The sequence below is a fragment of the Dendrobates tinctorius genome, unplaced genomic scaffold (assembly GCF_039654945.1).
Source record: "Dendrobates tinctorius isolate UK_male_01 unplaced genomic scaffold, ASM3965494v1 ptg000177l, whole genome shotgun sequence".
Lineage (NCBI taxonomy): Eukaryota > Metazoa > Chordata > Amphibia > Anura > Dendrobatidae > Dendrobates > Dendrobates tinctorius.
This window is the reverse complement of record NW_027361844.1, coordinates 18,477,912-18,498,447: the sequence shown is the minus strand read 5'-3', so window position 1 is coordinate 18,498,447 and position 20,536 is coordinate 18,477,912. Positions and strand designations below refer to the sequence as shown.

Sequence of the window (20,536 nt, the reverse complement as noted above, 5' to 3'; positions counted from 1 at the left end):
TGCCTTCGTGTGACCGTGGCTGGTCAAATATTTGGGTATCGCTACATGCAATCTCATCTTGCCCTGCTTCAAGTGGGCCGGACAAGAGGCCCGAATGTATAAATGGAATCATGAACAGCTCTTAGGAGTGTCCAAGTGTGGGATCAGTTGTCTCCGGGCACTTGGCATGTTGGGAGGAAGGAAGATCAGGGTGAGGAATATGCAGTCCAGACTCATAGCTACTCAGATTTGACCGTGGTGGCAAACTGACCGGATGCATTATCTGCTAACCAACCAAAAACCGTTTCACACTGCTCTGGTTTCAATAGTGATGTCCTGCTGCAGGCCCCTATTAATTGGGTCATGAAGGTCAGGCGAGAAGACATAAGAGTTTGTTGTGGCACAATTTCAGCTTGCCCATGGCCTCGTCGCCTGCATGCACCATCACGTCCACTTCCCCGTCCCTTGCCATACGCCTTGCCCATTTTAAATGAACTACAGTATTTTCCACGTTCACTACAAATGGCTGAATTGGTAGCGAACTTGTATGATCCGTGTGCAGGAAAACCACACTTTAAAACATCTGGACTGTAGGTAAAAATTTATTTTTGGTTATCAAACTGGTGTCAATAATTAGGGTAAAACACAGCAAAAACAGTACAATGTAGCCCTGAAATGCCACAATTTGTAGCCCATAGATAGATCATGCGTCTGACGGAGATACCACACTGTTCAATATGTGGCCTCAATTTATTTATTTTTTACCACAAAATAGTGTATAAACCTAGGGTAACAGACAGCAAATACAGTAGAATGGAGGCCTGAAAAGCCACAATTTGTAGCCCACAGATAGGTGTCTGACGGAGATACCACACTGTCCAATATATGGCCTGGATTTTTTTTTGCCACCAAAATTGTGTCAAGGCTGGTTTCACTCTTGCGTTTTTTTCCCTATACTTAACATGGGTGCGCATTGGCATGCATTTGTATGCGCCTGCGTTTTTTTGTAGTGTGCGCCCGGGTGCACAAAATGCATCCTGTTGCATTTTTTGTGCATCCGACCTGTCTCAAAAAAACGCATGCGCACGCAATGCGCACAAAATTCACCCAAAACCACATTAAAGTCTATGGGAGCGCTGTCAGCACAAAATAACGCATGCTTTTTTTTTGCAAAAACCATGCACAAAAAACAAGAAACCGCATAAAAACGCATGATGCGTTTTTTATGCACGTTTGTGCTGCGCACGCAGCGCAAAAAAACACAAGTGTGAAAGTAGCCTAGGTATTCTAGGACGCTACAAAAAAATTTCTTTGGAAGACTGAAATTGTAAAATATTTAGCGCAATAATATGCGATGCACAGCGGTAAATAAATGAACTGTAACTAAATATTTTTTGGACAGCAAAATGTTGTCAGAAATTTTTTTATAAGACACTACAAAAAAAAACAAACAAAAAAAAAAACCATCCTACAGTACCACAAAAAAATGACAGAATTTTCTGCGCACTCAGATGTGATGCTTGGAATGGGCAAAGCCGTTTAAAATAGCTGGATTTTCACGCTTTAGTATTAAAAGGATCTGGCTGTAGCCTGCAGTGTCAACAAGCAAATGAAGGAAATAAAAAGGGGGCTCTAGATTGCTTTGGAATAAAATATTCAGGATTAAGGTGCAAAACAAAACAGAAATTATTCTTCCTAGCCACTGATACCTGGAGCTAGGTATATATCTAATAGGCAGCAGCAACCAGAAATGGACCCTTTTGAGGTATGCAATGATATCTATATACCCACATACAGTGCCTGCATGCCTTGCACTGATGTGTATATACGCACATACACTCCCTACCTAGCACTGCAATCTATATACCCCATAATTAGTTGGACATGTGGATTCAACAATGGTATACCCACAATAATAAAAGCACAAATCTCTCCCTTTCTCAGCAGCAGCTCTCCCTACACTGATTCCGGACGTGACTCACGAACAGGGCGGCGTCCGGGCTCTTATAGACCTGATGACGCTGTGCGGCCAGCCAATCACTGTAATACAATATCAAAGATGGCAGCGGCATTACAATGCGTGGCTATGAAGGACGCCAAACTTGCAGAGCGGAGACCCAAGCTCGTGCCGAATAATCCCAGAAATGCTCGCCGAGTACCGCGAGTATAGCGATACTCAGGCAAGTACCGAGTAGTGGTGAAAATGCTCGCTCATCACTAGTAATCTGTCCATGTGACCTGGGTCTATCTAACCAGGGACGGATTATTATGTCTGCGCGATCGTCAGCTCACACGAGTGGTGTGTGGGTGATCGCCGCCAGGATTGAACGAGATCGCAGGATTCCATGAGCCATCAGAGGGATGACAGCCCCTCTGCCTTTGGATTGGAGACCCCGCGGGTGTGATGCGGGGTCCCGATCGTTGCCATGGTGACCCGATGTCATGATGATATCCGGGTCACCAGAGCTAGGAAACTTTCTGATCATGGGCAGTGCATGATCAGCAAGTCTCTCTGGCAGTATAGAGCTGACAGTTTCTACAGCATGGGGATACTGCTGCATCTCCATGTTGTACAAGTGATCAGCCTGCAAAAAAAAGATTGTGGGACTAGGTAAAGTAAACAAAAAAAAAAGTAAAACTTTTTTTAACCCCTTAAGGCCGGTTTCACATTAGCGCTTTTTCAGCGCACGCACGGCCGGGGGTAGCTCCGCCCCCGAGCCGGCTCTCTGCCCGGCGTGCCCGCCCCTTGCTTGTAGCGCCGCCTACTAGCGGACAGCGGCGCCTGCGATCGGCGCACCCTATCTTTAGCATAGGGTGTGCAGATCGTGCGCAGGCCGTGCGCTAGTTGCGCTTTGACCTGCGCTGCGCACTTTTGACGGTGCGCCGTGCGCGCCAAAATCCAAAAAGTTTGATTTTGGCGCGCACGGCGCACCGTCAAAAGTGCGCAGCGCAGGTCAAAGCGCAACTAGCGCACGGCCTGCGCACGATCTGCGCACCCTATGCTAAAGATAGGGTGCGCCGATCGCAGGCGCCGCTGTCCGCTAGTAGGCGGCGCTACAAGCAAGGGGCGGGCACGCCGGGCAGAGAGCCGGCTCGGGGGCGGAGCTACCCCCGGCCGTGCGTGCGCTGAAAAAGCGCTAATGTGAAACCGGCCTTACTCCCAGGGGTGGTTTGTACATTCATGACCGGGCCAATTTTTACAATTCTGACCACTGTCCCTTTATGAGGTAATAACTCTGGAACGCTTCCATGGATCCCGGTGATTCTAACACTGTTTTCTTGTGACATATTGTACTTCATGATAGTGGTAAAATTTCATTCAAATAACTTGTGTTTACTTGTGAAAAAAACAGAAATTTGGCAAAAATTTTGAAAATTTCTCAATTTTCCAACTTTGAATTTTTATGCCCTTAAATCACAGAGATATGGCACACAAAAAACTCAAATAACATTTCCCACAGGAATTTTTTGAATGTTAAAAAAACAAAAAAAAAACCCAACATTAACTTTTTTCACGAAAAAAAATTACTTCAGGTCCAATTTCAATTTTTTTTGTTTTACCAAGGGTAACAGGAGAAAATGGATTGCAAAAGTTATTGTGCAATTTGTCCTGAGTACGCTGATACCTGATATGTGGGGGGGGACCACTGTTTCGGCGCATGGCAGAGCTCAGAAGAGAAGGAGCACCGTTTGACTTTTTTAAAGCAAAATTGACTGGAATACAGATCGGACGCCATGTCACGTTTGGCGAGCCCCTGATGTGCCTAAACAGTGGAAACCCCCCACAAGTGACCCTATTTTGTAAACTAGACCCCCCAAGGAACTTATCTAGATATGTGGTGAGAACTTTGAACCCCCAAGGGCTTCACAGAATATGACAGCGCGGTAAACACTGCCTCTGATCGGCGGTAAAATCATTACCATAGGTCAGACAGCCGCGGTTCCCACGCTGTCTAATGACACTGTGAGCCCGCAGCTGTGATTGGAAGTAAAAAGTTTACCTCCCGTCACTGGTGTTGGCTGATGGGACGTCAGGTTTTTTTTTTTTTCAATTATGCCTTCTGCTGCTAACAGACCTCGCCTGCTCTCGCTGTTATTAGCGGCAGCAGGCATAGGCTGATGGGTGTAGTAGCCACATCAGCCGATGCCAGTGGACCGGAGATAAAGTTTTTACCTCCGATCACAGCTGTGGGCTCACGCTGTAATTTGACAGAGTGGCATCCATGCCTCTTTGATCAGAGGTAGAGATTTTACAACCGATCAGAGGCAGCGTTTGCAGTGCAGTCATGCATACGACAGCGTGGCAAACACCGGATGCTTGGGCCCCCTATTCAAGTGAATGGGGTCAGAGTTCGGGTACTGTTTTGGGTGCCCAAACTGAACTTTTTTTTTTAAACTGTTTGGCTGAACCCGAACATATTGGGGTTCGCACATCTCTAGTAATGATTCACCTCATAAGAGGGGGATGTATTAGATGAGAAGGCATTGAGGAGGCATTGGACTGAAATTAAGATTTTCTACCCCTTGTCTGTCACCTCATCCCCACATGTGGAACAGTGGCGAGCAATTAATTTTTCCAATGCTCTCAATTTTCCTTTGCTTAACCCTTCAGTTTTTGCATTTTCGATTTTAGCTCCCCTTCTTCCGAGACCGAAAACTTTTTTATTTTCCATCAATATGGCCAAGTGAGGGCTTATTTTTTGCGGGATGAGTTATACTTTTGAACAACATCATTGGTTTTACCATGTCATGTACTAGAAATGGGAAAAACATTCCAAGTGCGGTGAAATTACAAAAAACGTGCAATCCCCACTTGTTTTTTTGTTTGGCTTTTTTGCTAGGTTCACTAAATGCTAAAACTGACTGCCATTATAATTCTCCAGGTCATTACAAGTTCATAGACACCAAACATGTCTAGGTTCTATTTTATCTAAGTGGTGAAAAAAGAATCCAAACTTTGTTAAAAAAATTGCGCCATTTTCCGATACACGTAGTATCTCCATTTTTCGTGTTCTCGGGTTGGGTGAGGGCTTACTTTTTGTGTGCAGAGCTGATGTTTTTAATGACTGCATTAAAATGCAGTATCTGCACCAAGATGCTATGTCACAGTGACCACAAAACGTAATTCTGGTGTTTTGATTTTTTTTTTCTCGCTATGCCATTTAGCGATCAGGTTAATCCTTTTTTTATTGATAGATCGGGCGATTCTGAATGTGGCGATACCAAATATGTGTATGTTTGTTTTTTCTTTTTCTTTTATTTTTAACTAGCTGAAGAGCCAGGCGCTGCCCGGGCATAGTAACTAACTGTGGTTAGTTATAGCAAATTATAATTATCCTCCATCCCATAGTCCCGTGCCCATATACCCATCATACATCCTCCATCCCATAGTCGAGTGCCCATATACCCATCACACCTCCTCCATCCCATAGTCCCATGCCCATATACCCATCATACATATTAGTCATCCCATAGTCGAGTGCCCATAAACCCATCACACATCCTTCATCTCATAGTCCCATGCCCATATACCCATCATACATATCCGCCATCCCATAGTCCCGTGCCCATATACCCATCACACATCCTCCATCCCATAGTCCTGTGCCCATATACTCATCACACATATCCTCCATCCCATAGTCCAAGGGCCCATATACCCATCACTAGTGTTGAGCGATACCACCCGACACTGAAAAATATCGTATCGGAATGGATCGGCCGATCTAAAAAATGTATCGGGTATCGCCGATTCCGATCCCGGAAGTCCCATTCAAGTCAATGGAACAGAAATATCGGAATTAAAAAAAACCCTTTTTTTCCTTGTTGGTTACTTTTACATGGAGAAAAACAACAAGAATAATGTAGAACGTATTGTGGGAGGTGTAGGAGACATTAAAGCCATAGAGCTTTAGCCCAATCAAATGGAATCGCAGTATTTTTTTTTTTTAAAGATGTTCGTAGTTACAAAGATATTGACTATGTTAAAGTCTTTAATTTTTTGTCAGATATGTATGTTTCACTACTTCCATGCTCTTCACCTTCTTTTTTACTTCTCCCACACTTTCTCCATCATCTTCAGCAGCAGTATCTTCTTCTTCGTTTCTTCTTCTTCATATTCTACTCCTTCATCTTCGTCCTATTCTTCATCATATTCTTATTTGTGTCAGGCGTTCCTGTAGTTGTTATCTATAAAAGTTTAAGATTACACCTTCCGTTCAGCCTGTCACAAAAGATTTACAACAGGATTTGTCCGCGTTCAGTTTGGCCTGCAGCAGCAGGCCTTTTCCAAGGGCACCACGAGCAGGAACGGACTCACCCCCATACACGGCTTAGTCTTCTTCTGCATATTAATTAGATAATATCATTTGCTCTGATTATTAGTCTTATGCTTCATGTTCTTCTGCTTTTGGTTTTAAGGCTTCTTGGTCTTCTGTCTCTTGTTGTTCTGCATCTTGGTGGTTGTCTTCCTGTTCTTTGTCCTCTTGGTCATCTTCTTCAGGGTCATCTTTTAGGTATTCTTCTGTGTGGTCTTCAGGGTCGTCGTCTTCAGGGTCATTGTCAGGGAGATCCAGAGTGAGAATCAAAAACCATCTCCACAAGCTTGAACTTGGAAAAGTAGCAGAAGGTACAAGAAGGCTGAGGAACTGCCGAGAACGAGCTGACGGTGCTGGAACCCGGAGGGGCAGCAAAAGGAACAAGAGCCAATGGGACAACCGTGGACCAGCTGACGGTGCTAGAACCTGGTTTCTAAGCAGGAGGTACCTGTGCTGAAAAGCACTACCAAGGACCAGCAGACGTTGCTGGAACTCGGATGCCATGAAGGAGGCACCTAGGCCAAAGGCTCTGCCGAGAACCAGCTGACGGTGCTGGAACCCGGATGGGTGGCAGAAGGTACCCAGGAAAAAAACAAAGTTGCAAGGCCGTGAGCCGGCCGCAGTTACCGAAACCCACAGTCCTACAGGGGGTGCTTGTCCTATTGGCACTATGGAACCAGCCTTTATTACCAGAACCCGCAGCCCACATAGGAAGCACCGAAACTGCAGGCACCATAAACTCGGCTAACCCGACCTCAACACGACAGGACAAGGTATCGGTGGAAAAGTCACGTTGACACTACCCGGAAACAGCAGGCGTGCTGGAACCAGGCTGGGCAGGAGGGAGTGCCCGTGCCAAAGACACTTCCGAGAACCAGCTGACGGTGCTGGAACCCGGATGGGTAGCATTAGCTACAAGAGTCAATGGATCTACCGAGAACCAGCTGACGGTGCAAGAACCCGGAGGGGCAGCAGAAGGAACAACAGCCAATGGCACAACCGTGGACCAGCCGACGGTGCTGGAACTCGGATACCATGAAGGAGGCACCTAGGCCAAAGGCTCTGCCGAGAAACAGCTGACTTTGCTGGAACCCGGCTGGGCAGGAGGGAGTACCCGTGCCAAAGACACTGCCGAGAACCAGCTGACGGTGCTGGAACCCGGAGGGGCAGCAAAAGGAACAAGAGCCAATGGCACAACCGTGGACCAGCTGACGCTGCTGGAACACGGTTACTAAGCAGGAGGTACCTGTGCTACAAAGCACTACCAAGGACCAGCAGACATTGCTGGAACTCGGATACCAAGAAGGAGGCACCTAGGCCAAAGGCACTGCCGAGAACCAGCTGACGGTGCTGGAACCCGGATGGGTAGCAGAAGGTACCCATGAAAAACAAAGTTGCAAGGCCGCGAGCCGGCCGCAGTTACCAAAACCCACAGTCCTACAGGGAGTGCTTGTCCTATTGGCACTATGGAACCAGCCTTTGTTACCAGAACCCGCAGCCCACATAGGAAGCACTGAAACTGCAGGCACCATAGACTCGGCTAACCCGACCGCAACACGACAGGACAACGTATCAGTGGCAAAGTGACGTCAACACTACCCGGAAACAGCAGGCGTGCTGTAACCAGGCTGGGCAGGAGGGAGTACCCGTGGCAAACACACTTCTGAGCAGCAACATGCGATGTTGAAGCCCAGGGGTCAATCAGGCAGCAGGCTGAGGCCAACTTGGAGCGAGTTTTATATTGGTTGTACACAACTACTGATTGTAACCGTGATCCACTTTGGCCTCTGGCTCTACTGTCTCTAGTATTTTCCCTGGCCTCCAACCACGGCAGTTGCTGCTCTGCAGAGTTGTCTGCACAATCCACACTTGTTCCTGAGTTACTGGGGCTCAGTCACGTCAGTTGATCCCCTGATGTGTGTCCGGCAAGGTGTCCTGCTCTGTCCACATTCCCACAACAATTAATGGGAATGGGGACAGAGCAGGAGACATTGCCGGACACACCACAGGGGATCAACTGACGTGACTGAGCCCCAGTAACACAGGAACAAGTGTGGATTGTGCAGATGGCACATCAGAGCAGCTACTGGCGGGGTTGGAGGCCAGGGGAAATACTAGACACAGTACAGCAAGAGGCCTAAGTGGACCATGGTTAAAAGTCAGTAGCAGTGTGATGTTGGAGGCAGCAGGAGACTTTGCCATCCGCACAGCAGGGGAACAGCTGGCGTTACTGAACCCCACAGACACATGAGCGAGTGTTTCTATCTGTGCGGACAGCACTTCCAAGCTACAACTGGCTGTGTTGAAGCCCAGGATCAATGCTCCGAGGAGGCTGAGGCCTACTTGAAGTGGAAAATAACATGTAGTGTGATGTTGGAGGCAGCAGGAGACTTTGCGATCCGCACAGCAGGGGAACAGCTGGCATTACTGAACCCCACTAACACAGGAGCTAGTGTGTTTTTCTCTGTGAAGACGGCACTTCTGAACACCAACTGGTGTTGTTGGAGCCCAGGATGAGGCATGGAGCAGGCTGAGGCCTGATGGTGTTGGTATGTGTATGGAGCAGGAGACATTGCTGCTAGTGTTTAGACGGCACTTCTGAACACCAACTGGCATTGTTGGAGCCCAGGATGAAGAATGGAGTTGGCTGAGGCCAACTTCCAGCACATTTTATAGAGGTTGTAGACTACTACTACTGATTGTAACCGTGCTCCACTTAGGCCTCTGGCTCCACTGTCTCTAGTATTTCCCCTGGCCTCCAACCCTGCCAGTGACAGCTCTGAAGTGGCGTCAGCACAATCCACACTTGTTCCTGTGCTACTTGGCCTCAGTCCCGTCAGTTGATCCCCCGATGTGTGTCCGTGGAGGCAGCAAGAGACTTTGCCGTCCACACAGCAGGGGAACAGCTGACGTTACTGAACCCCACTAACACAGGAGCTAGTGTGTTTTTCTCTGTGAAGACGGCACTTCTGAACACCAACTGGTGTTGTTGGAGCCCAGGATGAGGCATGGAGCAGGCTGAGGCCTGATGGTGTTGGTATGTGTATGGAGCAGGAGACATTGCTGTCTACACAGCAGGGGAACAGCTGGCATTACTGAACCCCGCTGACACAGGAGCTAGTGTGTTTTTCTCTGTGAAGACGGCACTTCTGAACACCAACTGACGTTGTTGGAGCCCAGGATGAGGCATGGAGCAGGCTGAGCCCTGCTGTTTTTTGAATGTGGAGGCAGCAGGAGACATTACCGTCCACACAGCAGGGGGAACAGCTGACGTTACTGAACCCCACTAACACAGGAGCTAGTGTGTTTTTCTCTGTGAAGACGGCACTTCTGAACACCAACTGACGTTGTTGGAGCCCAGGATGAGGCATGGAGCAGGCTGAGGCCTGCTGTTTTTTGAATGTGGAGGCAGCAGGAGACATTGCCGTCCACACAGCAGGGGAACAGCTGATGTTACTGAACCCCACTAACACAGGAGCTAGTGTGTTTTTCTCTGTGAAGACGGCACTTCTGAACACCAACTGACGTTGTTGGAGCCCAGGATGAGGCATGGAGCTGGCTGAGGCCAACTTGCAGCACGTTTTATAGAGGTAGTAGACTACAACTGATTTTAACCGTGCTCCACTATGGCCTCTGGCTTCACTGTCTCTAGTATTTCCCCTGGCCTCCAACCCCACCAGTGACAGCTCTGAAGTGGCGTCAGCACAATCCACACTTGTTCCTGTGTTACTTGGCCTCAGTCCCGTCGGTTGATCCCCTGATGTGTGTCCGGCAAGGTCTCCTGCTCTGTCCTCATTCACACTACTAGTAATGGGAATGTGGACAGAGCAGGAGACCTTGCCGGACACACATCAGGGGATCAACTGACGTGACTGAGGCCAAGTAACACTGGAACAAGTGTGGATTATGCAGACGCCACTTAAGAGCTGTCACTGGCGGGGTTGGAGGCCAGGGGAAATACTAGAGACAGTGGAGCCAGAGGCCTAAGTGGAGCAGGGTTAAAAATCAGTAGTAGTTTGAATGTGGATGGAGCAGGAGACTTTGCCATCCACACAGCAGGGGAGCAGCTGGCGTTACTGAACCCCACTAACACAGGAGCTAGCGTTTTTCTCTGTGCAGACGACACATCTGAGCAACAACTGGCTGTGTTGAGGCCCAGGGATTATAGTTCAGGAGGTAGAAACATGAACACAACAGGAGACCCGGATACAGTTGCCAACCAATTATTTAGTCGGGAAGAGGACTGGCAAATTCTGGGGAGTTCCAGGCCTTGTTCATTTTCAGAAAAGTAAGCCGGTCGACGTTATCGGAAGAAAGTCGCGTGCGACGGTCTGTTAGTACACCACCTGCGGCACTAAAGACGCGTTCCGATAATACACTGGCAGCAGGACAAGCCAGCACCTCCAATGCATACTGGCTAAGCTCTGGCCATGTATCCAGCTTAGAGACCCAAAACTTGAAGGGGGAAGAGCCATCTGGGAGTACACTCACAGGGCAAGACATGTAGTCTGTCACCATCTGACGGAAACGTTGCCTCCTGCTGACTGGAGCAGTCAGTGATGGTGAAGACAATTGTGGCAGACACAAAACTTTGCCACATTTGGGCCATAGTGGTCTTGCCTTGTGCTGAAGCGCTGCCTCTGCTCCCTCTTTGTGCCGAGTTTCCTCCACTGGGTCGACGCACAGAGGTGCTTTGCAAAGCACTAGCACCACTGCTGTAGGGGGGAATGGAAAACATGATGGACTGCACCAGTGTGTCTTGGTACTCCCGCAGTTTACGCTCCCGGTTCAACGTTGGTATGAGGCTTTGTAAGTTGTCCCGGTAGCGAGGATCTAGGAGGGTGTACACCCAATAATCAGCAGTGTAGAGAATGTGGGCGATGCGGCGGTCGTTTCTCAGGCACTGCAGCATGAAGTCAACCATGTGTTGCAGACTCCCAACTGCCAAAGAACCGCTGTCCCCTGCTTGAGGCGTGATCTCTGCCTGCTCTGCATCACCCCACCCTCGCTGTACATACTGACTACAGCTTTGTGTACCTCCCTCTTGTGGAGAGATGTCTTCCTCCTCCATCGACTCCTCCTCACAAAGTGTCCCCTGCCTAGGCCTTTGTGAGGAAGCACGTAGCGCAGACTGTCCAGAAGCAGATGGCATTTGGGACTCCTCATCCTCCACCTCTTCCAAAACCTCATCCCTTAGTGCTTGCAGTGTTTTTTGAAGCATGCAGATAAGGGGGACAGTCATGCTGACTAGTGCATCATCTGCACTCGCCATCCGCGTGGAATCATCGAAGGCACGCAAAACGAAGCAGATGTCCTTCATAGAGGCCCACTCAGTGGTGCTGAAGTGTGACCGGTGCACATTGCGACTTGTTTGCGCCTGATGCAGCTGGTACTCCATGACTGCTGCCTGCTGCTCACACAACCGCTCCAACATATGTAACGTTGAATTCCACCTGGTGGGCAGGTCACATATGATGCGATGTTCCGGAAGGCGTAATCGGCGCTGCAGAGCAGCAAGGCGCGTTCTTGCCGTGCTGGAACACCGCAAGTGAGCGCACTCTATGCGGACCTTGTGCAGCAGTGCATCAAGATCCGGATAGTCCCTCAGAAAGCTCTGCACGACCAAGTTGAGCACATGTGCCAGACATGGGATGTGAGTGAGGTTGCCAAGGCCAAGAGCTGCCACCAGATTTCGGCCATTGTCACACACTACCAAGCCCGGCTGGAGATTCGCTGGCAGAAACCACACGTCGCTCTCCTGCTTGATGGCATTCCAAAGCTCCTGCGCTGTGTGGCTTCGATTCCCCAATTAAATTAATTTCAGTACAGCCTGTTGACGTTTGGCCATGGCTGTGCTCATATCGGTCATAACAGGCTCCTGCTGCGCTGTTTCAGAGGAACTGGAGTAGGAGTCAATGTGTACAGACTGGATTCCTGCAATCCGTGCAGTTGGCAGAACATGTAGAGCGCCACTCTCCAGATCTGTACCCGGCTCCCCAACATTGACCCAATGGGCAGTGAGGGGAAAGGTATCGTCCCTGTCCATGGTCCACGCATCGGTGGTCAGGTGGACCTTGCTACTGACGGCGTTTAGTAGCGCATGTTTTATGTTTGCCTCCACATGTTTCTGCAGGGCAGGGACAGCTCGCCTGCTGAAATAAAAGCGGCTGGGCACAGTATATTGTGGGACTGCCAATGCCATGAAGTCCCAGAAGGTGTCAGTCTCCACCAGCCTGAATGACAGCATTTCAAGTGCCAGTAGTTTGGCAATGCCAGCATTCAGAGCCTGTGCTCGGGGATGGTTTGCAGAGTATGGCCGCCTTTTCTCCCATGCCTGTGCTACCGATGGCTGCCGAGTGGCCTGGGAGTGTGAGGATGACTTGGAACGTGGTGCTGTGGGTGGAATGTCACAGGGTCTCCGGACAACAGTGCCAGAGGTTCTTCCTTGGCGATCCTGTGAGGAAGCCGAACCAGCTGTGTGTGAGCTGGAGGAAGAGGCCCCAACACGAGCTGAAGAGGTGGTAGGTGGTGCTGTACGTTGGCCTACGTCTTCAGTGTGTCTGTGTAACTCCAGCTCATGCTTGGTCCGCACATGTTTCCACATATTAGTGGTATTGAGGTTGCTGACATTTTTCCCTCTTTTGACTCTCTGATGACACAGCTTGCGTTTGACAAAGCAAATGTCATCTACAACTGTGTCAAAAAAGGACCACGCACTGCAAGTCTTGGGAGCGCCCGTTTTGCCTTTTGAAAGTGGAATGCTCCTAACGGGTGCCGAAGTGGAGGCTACAGGCAACCAAGTCTGCCCCCTCCCTCCGGTTTTGGCCGTTCAGGGAATCTCTTCCTCAGAGCTGCTCCCACCACCTTCCTGTTCCTCACGCCATGATGGGTCAAGGACCTCATCATCTACACTCGCCTCTTCAAACACCTGCTTCTCCTGGGTTGTCTCGCCAGCACCGTACGCACCAGTGTGAGTGTACCAAATTTTGTGGCTGTAGCTGCGACGGTGCGGATGCCAATCCCAGACATATACACACACACACATATACATACATACATACATACACACACTTGAGCTTTATATATTAGATGGGGTGGAAGGGGGGTAATTTGATCTTTTATATTTTAATTTTTAAAAACTTTTTTTTTTTTTTTTTTTAACTTTTGGCATGCTTCATTAGTATCCATGGGATGCTAGAAGCTGCCACAACTCGATCGGCTCAGCTACACAGAGGCAATCATAGCAATCCGGCACTGACAACCATAGAGAGGTCTCACGTGACACGGGTCACCGGTGTGCGCATTTGTGGCGTGATTGCTGAAAGTGCCATTTAAATGCCGCTGTCAGCATTTGACAGCGGCATTTAATGGGATAATAGCCACGGGTGGATCACGATTCCACCCACGGCTATTGTGGGCACATGTCAGTTGTTCAAAACAGCTGACCTGCCCCTGGAAAGATGTGGGCTCACCGCTGAAGCCCACAGCAAAGGAGGGATATTGACATCAGCGTACTATTACGCTTGATGTCAGTAAGGGGTTAAGTTGTGAAAAAATTTTCAAAGTTTTTAAAACAAAACATGGCGCCATTTTCAGAGACCCGTAGCCTCTCCATTTTTTGTAATCTCAGGTTGGGGGAGGGCTTATTTTTTGCATGCCGAGATGATGTTTTATTGTGACCATTTTGGTGCAGATATGATCTTTAGATCGCCCATTATTGCATTTTAATGCAATGTTGCAGGGACAAAAAAACCAAACAAAAAAAAAAAACTAACTCTGGCATTTTGATATTTTTTTCTCATTACAACGTTTCCCGATCAGATTAATTCTTTTTATGTATTGATAGATCAGGTAATTTTGAAAGCGGTGATACCAAATGTGTGTATTTTTTTACATTGTTTTATTTTGAATGGGACAAAAAGGGGATGATTTACACTTTTAGGTCGGTGTCACACATGCGAGAAGCTCGGACGAGTCTCGCGTCTCAATACCTGGCACTGCCACCGGCACTCAGGAGAGGAGAGTGCACCTGCAGGTATTTCTATGCAGCTGAGCGCTCCGGTCCGAGTGCCGACGGCAGTGCAGGGTATTGAGACGCGAGACTCGTCCGAGTTTCTCGCATGTGTGACCCCGGTCTTATATGTATACTTTTTTTTTTTTTTTTTAACTGGCTTCAATAGTCTCCATGAGAGACTAGAAGTTGCAATCATCTGATCGCTTATGCTAGCTAAACACAGCAGGGCTTTAGCCCTACTGTGTAAAGCAATAATGCTCATCTGCTATGAGCGCCGTCTGCAGGGTGACGCTCAGCAATGACAACCACAGTGGGCCCCTGAAGACCCTGGGTTGTCATGCAAGCCCATCGGCTAAATGCAGCCATGTGACACGGATGAAGATGCGCATCCGGCGCCAGCATGTTAAATGCTGCTGTCGGAACCTGACAGCTGCATTGAACATGTTAACAGCCGAAGGTGGATCGCGATTCCACCCGCGACTATAGGGGCACACGCTGATGAAATCATCTGACTTGTGTCGGAAAACTTGAGGGCTCATCACCAGAGTCTGCATCAAAGGAAGAGAGGCGACCAAGGTCATAAAGGGGTTTCATGGTTTAAGAAAAAAAATAAAAATGCTTCAGTGCTCAGACGTCTTTTTTTTTTTTTTTTAACATATGAGTTCAATCAATATTCGTCATGGACAGCAATCATACCTAGTCCTTGGGGCTGTTCACATGTCCCATTGTTTTTGCAGACGAAGCGGTCCATGCAAAATCGTGGCGACATGTCCGATACTGAGCCAAGCGTCTGATCAAACGTGGGAATGCAAGTCTATGGATCCGTGGAGAAAAAAAAAAGTTTCTCAATCTTTTCCTATGAGGGAAAAACGGATGAAACTCTTTCCAAAATCAAAAGATAATTTGACTAATGAAATTCTGAACACAATCACTGATGAAACAAGGCCTGTTTTTCTCATATAAAGAAAAAAAAAAAAGAAAGGAAATCTGATTGAGCTCTTACACTCCCTCCCAAGTTCATTACTGTGCACACAACTGTAAAAATTGGACGAGTGCTATTCGTCGTATGGGACTCATCCCCATGTCACAAATTGTAAAAAAAAGAAAGAAAAAAAAAAACAAGTTGCATCATGTCCTAGTTGCATCCAATTATTGGATCACATTCGGCCATTCATGTCTATGGGTCAGAGAAAAAAAAAATTGGACCGCACTCGGATGTCATCAGAGTGCGGTCCAATTTTTTTTCTTGGACCCACAGACTGAATGGAGAAATTTTTTATTTTTATTATTATTCTTAGAGAAAATTGGATCAAACTTTGGTCAAAGTGTGATTAGCATAATCCGACCAATTTTCTCAGATGAGAGAATATACGCTCGAGTGACCCTAGCCATATTGTCTGCAGTACTACTAGCAGAGCACTGGAATCAGTAACTGATAGGATCAGCCCTCCTCAACAGTCCCAGTTTGTTTTGTGACCCCTGGGTAAAAATAATTGCGCACCCCTGGTCTTGATCACATTGTAGTAGCCTTTGGTTTGTGCAGTCATGGGTACACATACCTCAGCATTGAAACTCTCAGCATCAAGAAGGAAAAGTCATGGTATTATGGAAATCACAGGATGGATAGACATGTTAATGATATGCAAAGGATCTAAAGATGGAAGCAAAATTTAAAAAAAAAAAAAAATCTTGATTTATTCACTATTGAATGAGAGCCACGTGCAGAAATCCCAGCACTTACACACCATGGATGCTACGAAATTATTTACCCATTAATGACCGGAGCTTTTTTCATCGATTTTTCGTTTTTAGCTCCCCTTCTTCCCAGAGCCATAACTTTATTTTTCCATCAATATAGCCATGTGAGGGCTTATCTTTTGCGGGACGAGTTGTTCTTTTTGAACGACACCATTGGTTTTACTGGTCTACTCAAAAACTGGAAAAAACTCCAAGTGCTGTGAAATTGCAAAAAAAAGTGCAATACCACAGTTGTTTTTTATTTGGCTTTTTTACTAGGTTTACTAAATGCTAAAACTGACCTGCCGTTATGATTCTCCAGGTCATTACGAGTTCATAGACACCAAACATGTCTAAGTTCTCTTTTATGTAAGTGGTGAAAAAAAATTCCAAAGTTTGCTAAAAAAAAATAAATATGCGCAATTTTCCGAGACCCGTAGTGTCTCCATTTTTCGTGATCTGGCGTTGGGTGAGGGCTTATTTTATGTGTGCTGGGCTTATGTTTTTAATGATACCACTTTTGTGCAGATACGTTTGATTGCCATTTATTGCATTTTAATGCAACGTTGCGGCGACCAAAAAAACGTAATCCTGGCGTTTTGATTTTTTTTTCTCACTACACCTTTTAGCGATCGGGTTAATACTTTTTTTTATTGATGAGGGGATTCTGAACGCGGTGAGTAGGCGACACCAAATATGTGTATGTTTGATTTTTTTATTTTATATTGATTGGGGGCAAAAAGGGGGGTGATTTAAACTTATGTTTTTTTGTTTACTTTGGTATGCTTCAAAAGCCTCCATAGGGGGATAGAAGCATGCCATACTTTATCGGCTCTGCTACATATAGGCGATGCTCAGATCGCCTATATGTAGCAGAAATACAGCATAGCTATGAGCGCCGACCACAGGGTGGCGCTCATAGCAATCTGCCAGCAACATCCAAAGAGGTCTATATGAGACCTCTGGTTGTCATGGCAAAGTGTCGCTGATTTCCGATCACGTGACGGGGGTCGGCAATGCGCTAATTTCCAGCTGGGCGCCGGAAGCGCTAGTTAAATGCCCGCTTTCACCGTTTGACAGTGGGATTTAACTAATTAATAGGTGCGGGCGGATCGCGATTCCGCTTGCGCCCATTGCGGGCACATGTCAGCCGTTTATAACAGCTGACATGTCGCAGCTTTGAGGTGGGCTCACCGCCGGAGCCCACCTCAAAGCAGGGGATACCGACCGCTGACGTACTATCCAGTCAGCGGTCGGTAAGTGCTTAATGATTGTCTGATGAATGCGCTTGGACAAATCATCAAGCTCCGCTGCTGGCAGCTCCCTTTGTAATTGTCGACCAAGGATGTCCAAGATGTGCTCTATGGGGTACAAGTCCGGAGATGCTGCAGGCCATGGAAGCATGGTTAGGACACCTTCTTGGTGTTCCCGTTTTAGGCCATGTGCCCACGTAGCGTTTTATTCCGGACACTAAAAACCGGACTCCCTCCCAGAAATCGCGCGTTTTTTTCCGCGCGATTTCACCGCGATTTTACCGCAATTATGTTTGCGATTTTGCCGCGATTTTCGCGTGCGATATTCAAGCATCGCTTGGAAAGTGATTGACAGGTTGGTCACCCTCGTCAAACATAGTGTTTGACAAGAGTGACCAGGTTTTTACTATTGAGGCCGCCTATGAGGCATCAATAGTAAAAGACAAAATGTTAAAAATGATTAAAAAAAAAAAAAAAAAAATCGGTTTATATTTACCTTCCGGCGTCCCGCGCTGCCTTCCCGGGCCTCAGCATTCCCAGTAATGCCTTGCGAGACCTGTGATGACGTTGGTCTCGCGTTGCTATAGTGATCTCACGAGACCGCTAGAGTCACGCGAGACTACGTCATCACAGGACCTTGCCGCAAGGCATTACTGGGAACGCTGAGAATGCAGCGCAGGACGCCGGAAGGTAAATATACCCCGATTTTTTATTCTTTTTTTTACAGGGGTATGGTACCCAGGGCCTGGAGGACAGTCTCCTCTCCTCCACACCGTGGGTACCAACCGCACATGAGACGCTTAACTTCGCGCATGGTGGGCATAGCCACAAACGGGAAGTAAGGCCTCTTTCACACTTCAGTTTTTTGCATCAGTTCAAATCCACCAAAAAGTCAGAGAAGCGGATCCGTTCTCAACTGATGTGAACGAATGGTACAGGATCCGTTTTCAGACGGATCCTGAAAAGAGGGAGAGGGAGAGGGAGAGGGAGAGGGAGAGGGAGAGGGAGAGGGAGAGGGAGAGGGAGAGGGAGAGGGAGAGGGAGAGGGAGAGGGAGAGGGAGAGATTTTTTTTTCTTGTTTTGTCCGGCACCCAGAAAGAATTTCGGGTTAAATGAGTGTCTGGAGGATCCACCAGAGAAAAAAAACGTTACAAGCTCCGTTTTGAAATCTTTGAGGATGGTGACGGACAGCAACTTTTGGCGGATCCTCAAAAAAAACGGATGCAACGGACAGCAATCCGTCACAATCCGCCATTAATGCAAGTCAATGGGGAAAAAAAACGGATCCTCAAAAGAAAATGAATGCGCATGCTGCGATTTTTTCCGCGATGCGATTCCGCCGCGGAAAAAAGCGCAGCATTAGCACAGCATGTGCGGAATGCCATAGGAATGCATGGGGGGCGTTCTGTACATGATTTTTAAACGTTTTTGCGCCAAAAATCGCGGCACAAATGCTTAAAAATCGCTACGTGGGCACACAGCTTTAATGTTGAGAAGTTTACATGTTTATGCGGTGGTTGGCAGGGGTAGGATGCTTACTGTGGGGCCCACCCTAGTTTGCATTATGTGTTTCTAATGTGTTGAGTGCTTTTATGCTGTAATGCTATAGTGTTCTCTGTGCTGCATTCTTTACCGATTACACTTCTGAGCCCTAGGCGCAGTTTTACTCTATTACATTATCTGGATTCCTATCGGGGTCCCCTGTGCCTTATAAACTCCCCTCCTTATTTGCACAGACACAAAAATAGAAAATTTAGACCAGACTCAAATCCACTAATGACTTACTGGTCTTTCACCACTGGGTGTCGCTACACGGCTTCCAAATACTTCGGAAACCGACTCTTGAGACATTAGAAATGATTATCCTGTCCTTCCTGTAAGTGATTCATCAGAATTCTTCAGGTCAGTGTCTCCAGACTTAGAAATGGCTGACAACAGAGCAGTCGCTGCATAAAACTGCACAGAAAACAAATATGGAGCCTTAAAAATCAGCAAATCCGGCTGGTGATTAGTGACGACGGGCCAAAACAGACAGGCAGTCCCTGCATGAGTTACGGCTGTCGAACAGCCACGAGACATGCAGCAGCGGGGTCTCAAACATAATGTTCGACCACACCGAAGCCACGCGGCACGATAACACCTTATCCGAGCACGTCCGCTCATCACTACTGGTGACTGCACACACCTGACAGTAACAAGAAAGGCCAGTCCTCAGTCTCTTACCTTGCACTGGAATCTACCTAAACCTCCCCCTGATATCCTGCCGGCTACTCACCAGAAGCAACTCCCAACTTCTTTTCCTGCTGAACATGAAGGAAGTGAAGCACTGCGCATGAGCACAGCTGTTACAACAGATCAGCAAGAGAGAATGTCAGCGCCACCTGGTGGCAGAAACAGAGTATGATTTAAAGATCTATCCATTCAGTTATGGCTGCATGGTGAATGTATGGAAATTCCACATAAATAGACAGGAATAGTGTTATGAATGATCATGAGCTGTAAAAGATGGGCTGTCCTTATGATAAACAGGCCCAGTCAAATATTTTTGTACAATTAACACAATTTTCCAAAAAGTAAGATCCCGATTCAGAAGTTGTCAGTAAACAAGCCATAAATGATCAAAAATGTTTTTCTTTGCTTCTTTTTTTTCCCCACACAGGTATGAAAGAATCAAATGTGGACACAACATATTTTCCCCCATAACATCTAATTGTAACCCAAGAAAGATTTTATTAAAAAAATAATAAATAAAATAATGAATAATAATAACAATAATAGCTACAGTGCAATTGCTGAGCAGTTAATACTTTACCAGACACTACTGCATACTTCTCATAGAGGCGATGCTGGGTATTGGGGTTCGCTCACACTAGTGTATATTCTCTTCTATTCACTCGGATGACATCAGAGTGCAGTTCTATGTTTCACACGCACCCATAGACTTGCGTGAGTGCGCATGATCCAAATATTGGAGCCACGTGCAGCTTGCTGTGATTGTTTTTTTATGTCGAATCAACATGAGAAAATAATCGCAGATCTGCACTGCCCAATAGAATAACATTGGGTAAAGTGCTATCCGATAAAACACTCAGCTGTGTTATATGCCCTTAGACTGAGTTCACGCACTGCAGCCACATTACATTTTTTTTATCTTTTCAAAAATGCATCATTTTGCCACAATTTTCTAAAGTGAGAGAAAAGATTGCAGCTCTACCATGATTGTGGCAAAAAGAAAA

General features: G+C 47.1%; 1 protein-coding gene across 4 annotated transcripts in view; it reads right to left on the bottom strand.

Annotated features, from left to right (window-relative positions):
* Nucleotides 1-19,713, bottom strand: part of ADPRH (ADP-ribosylarginine hydrolase) — a 74,509-nt gene extending 54,796 nt beyond the window's left edge. Inside the window, exon 1 of one of the 4 annotated variants that reach the window (XM_073551563.1) lies at nucleotides 19,576-19,713. In XM_073551563.1, coding sequence (XP_073407664.1) covers nucleotides 19,576-19,611 — 36 coding nt within the window. In that variant the 5' untranslated portion in view covers nucleotides 19,612-19,713. The other 3 variants (XM_073551564.1, XM_073551565.1, XM_073551562.1) reach the window with 3 other exon arrangements.
* Nucleotides 19,714-20,536: the final 823 nt, after the last annotated feature.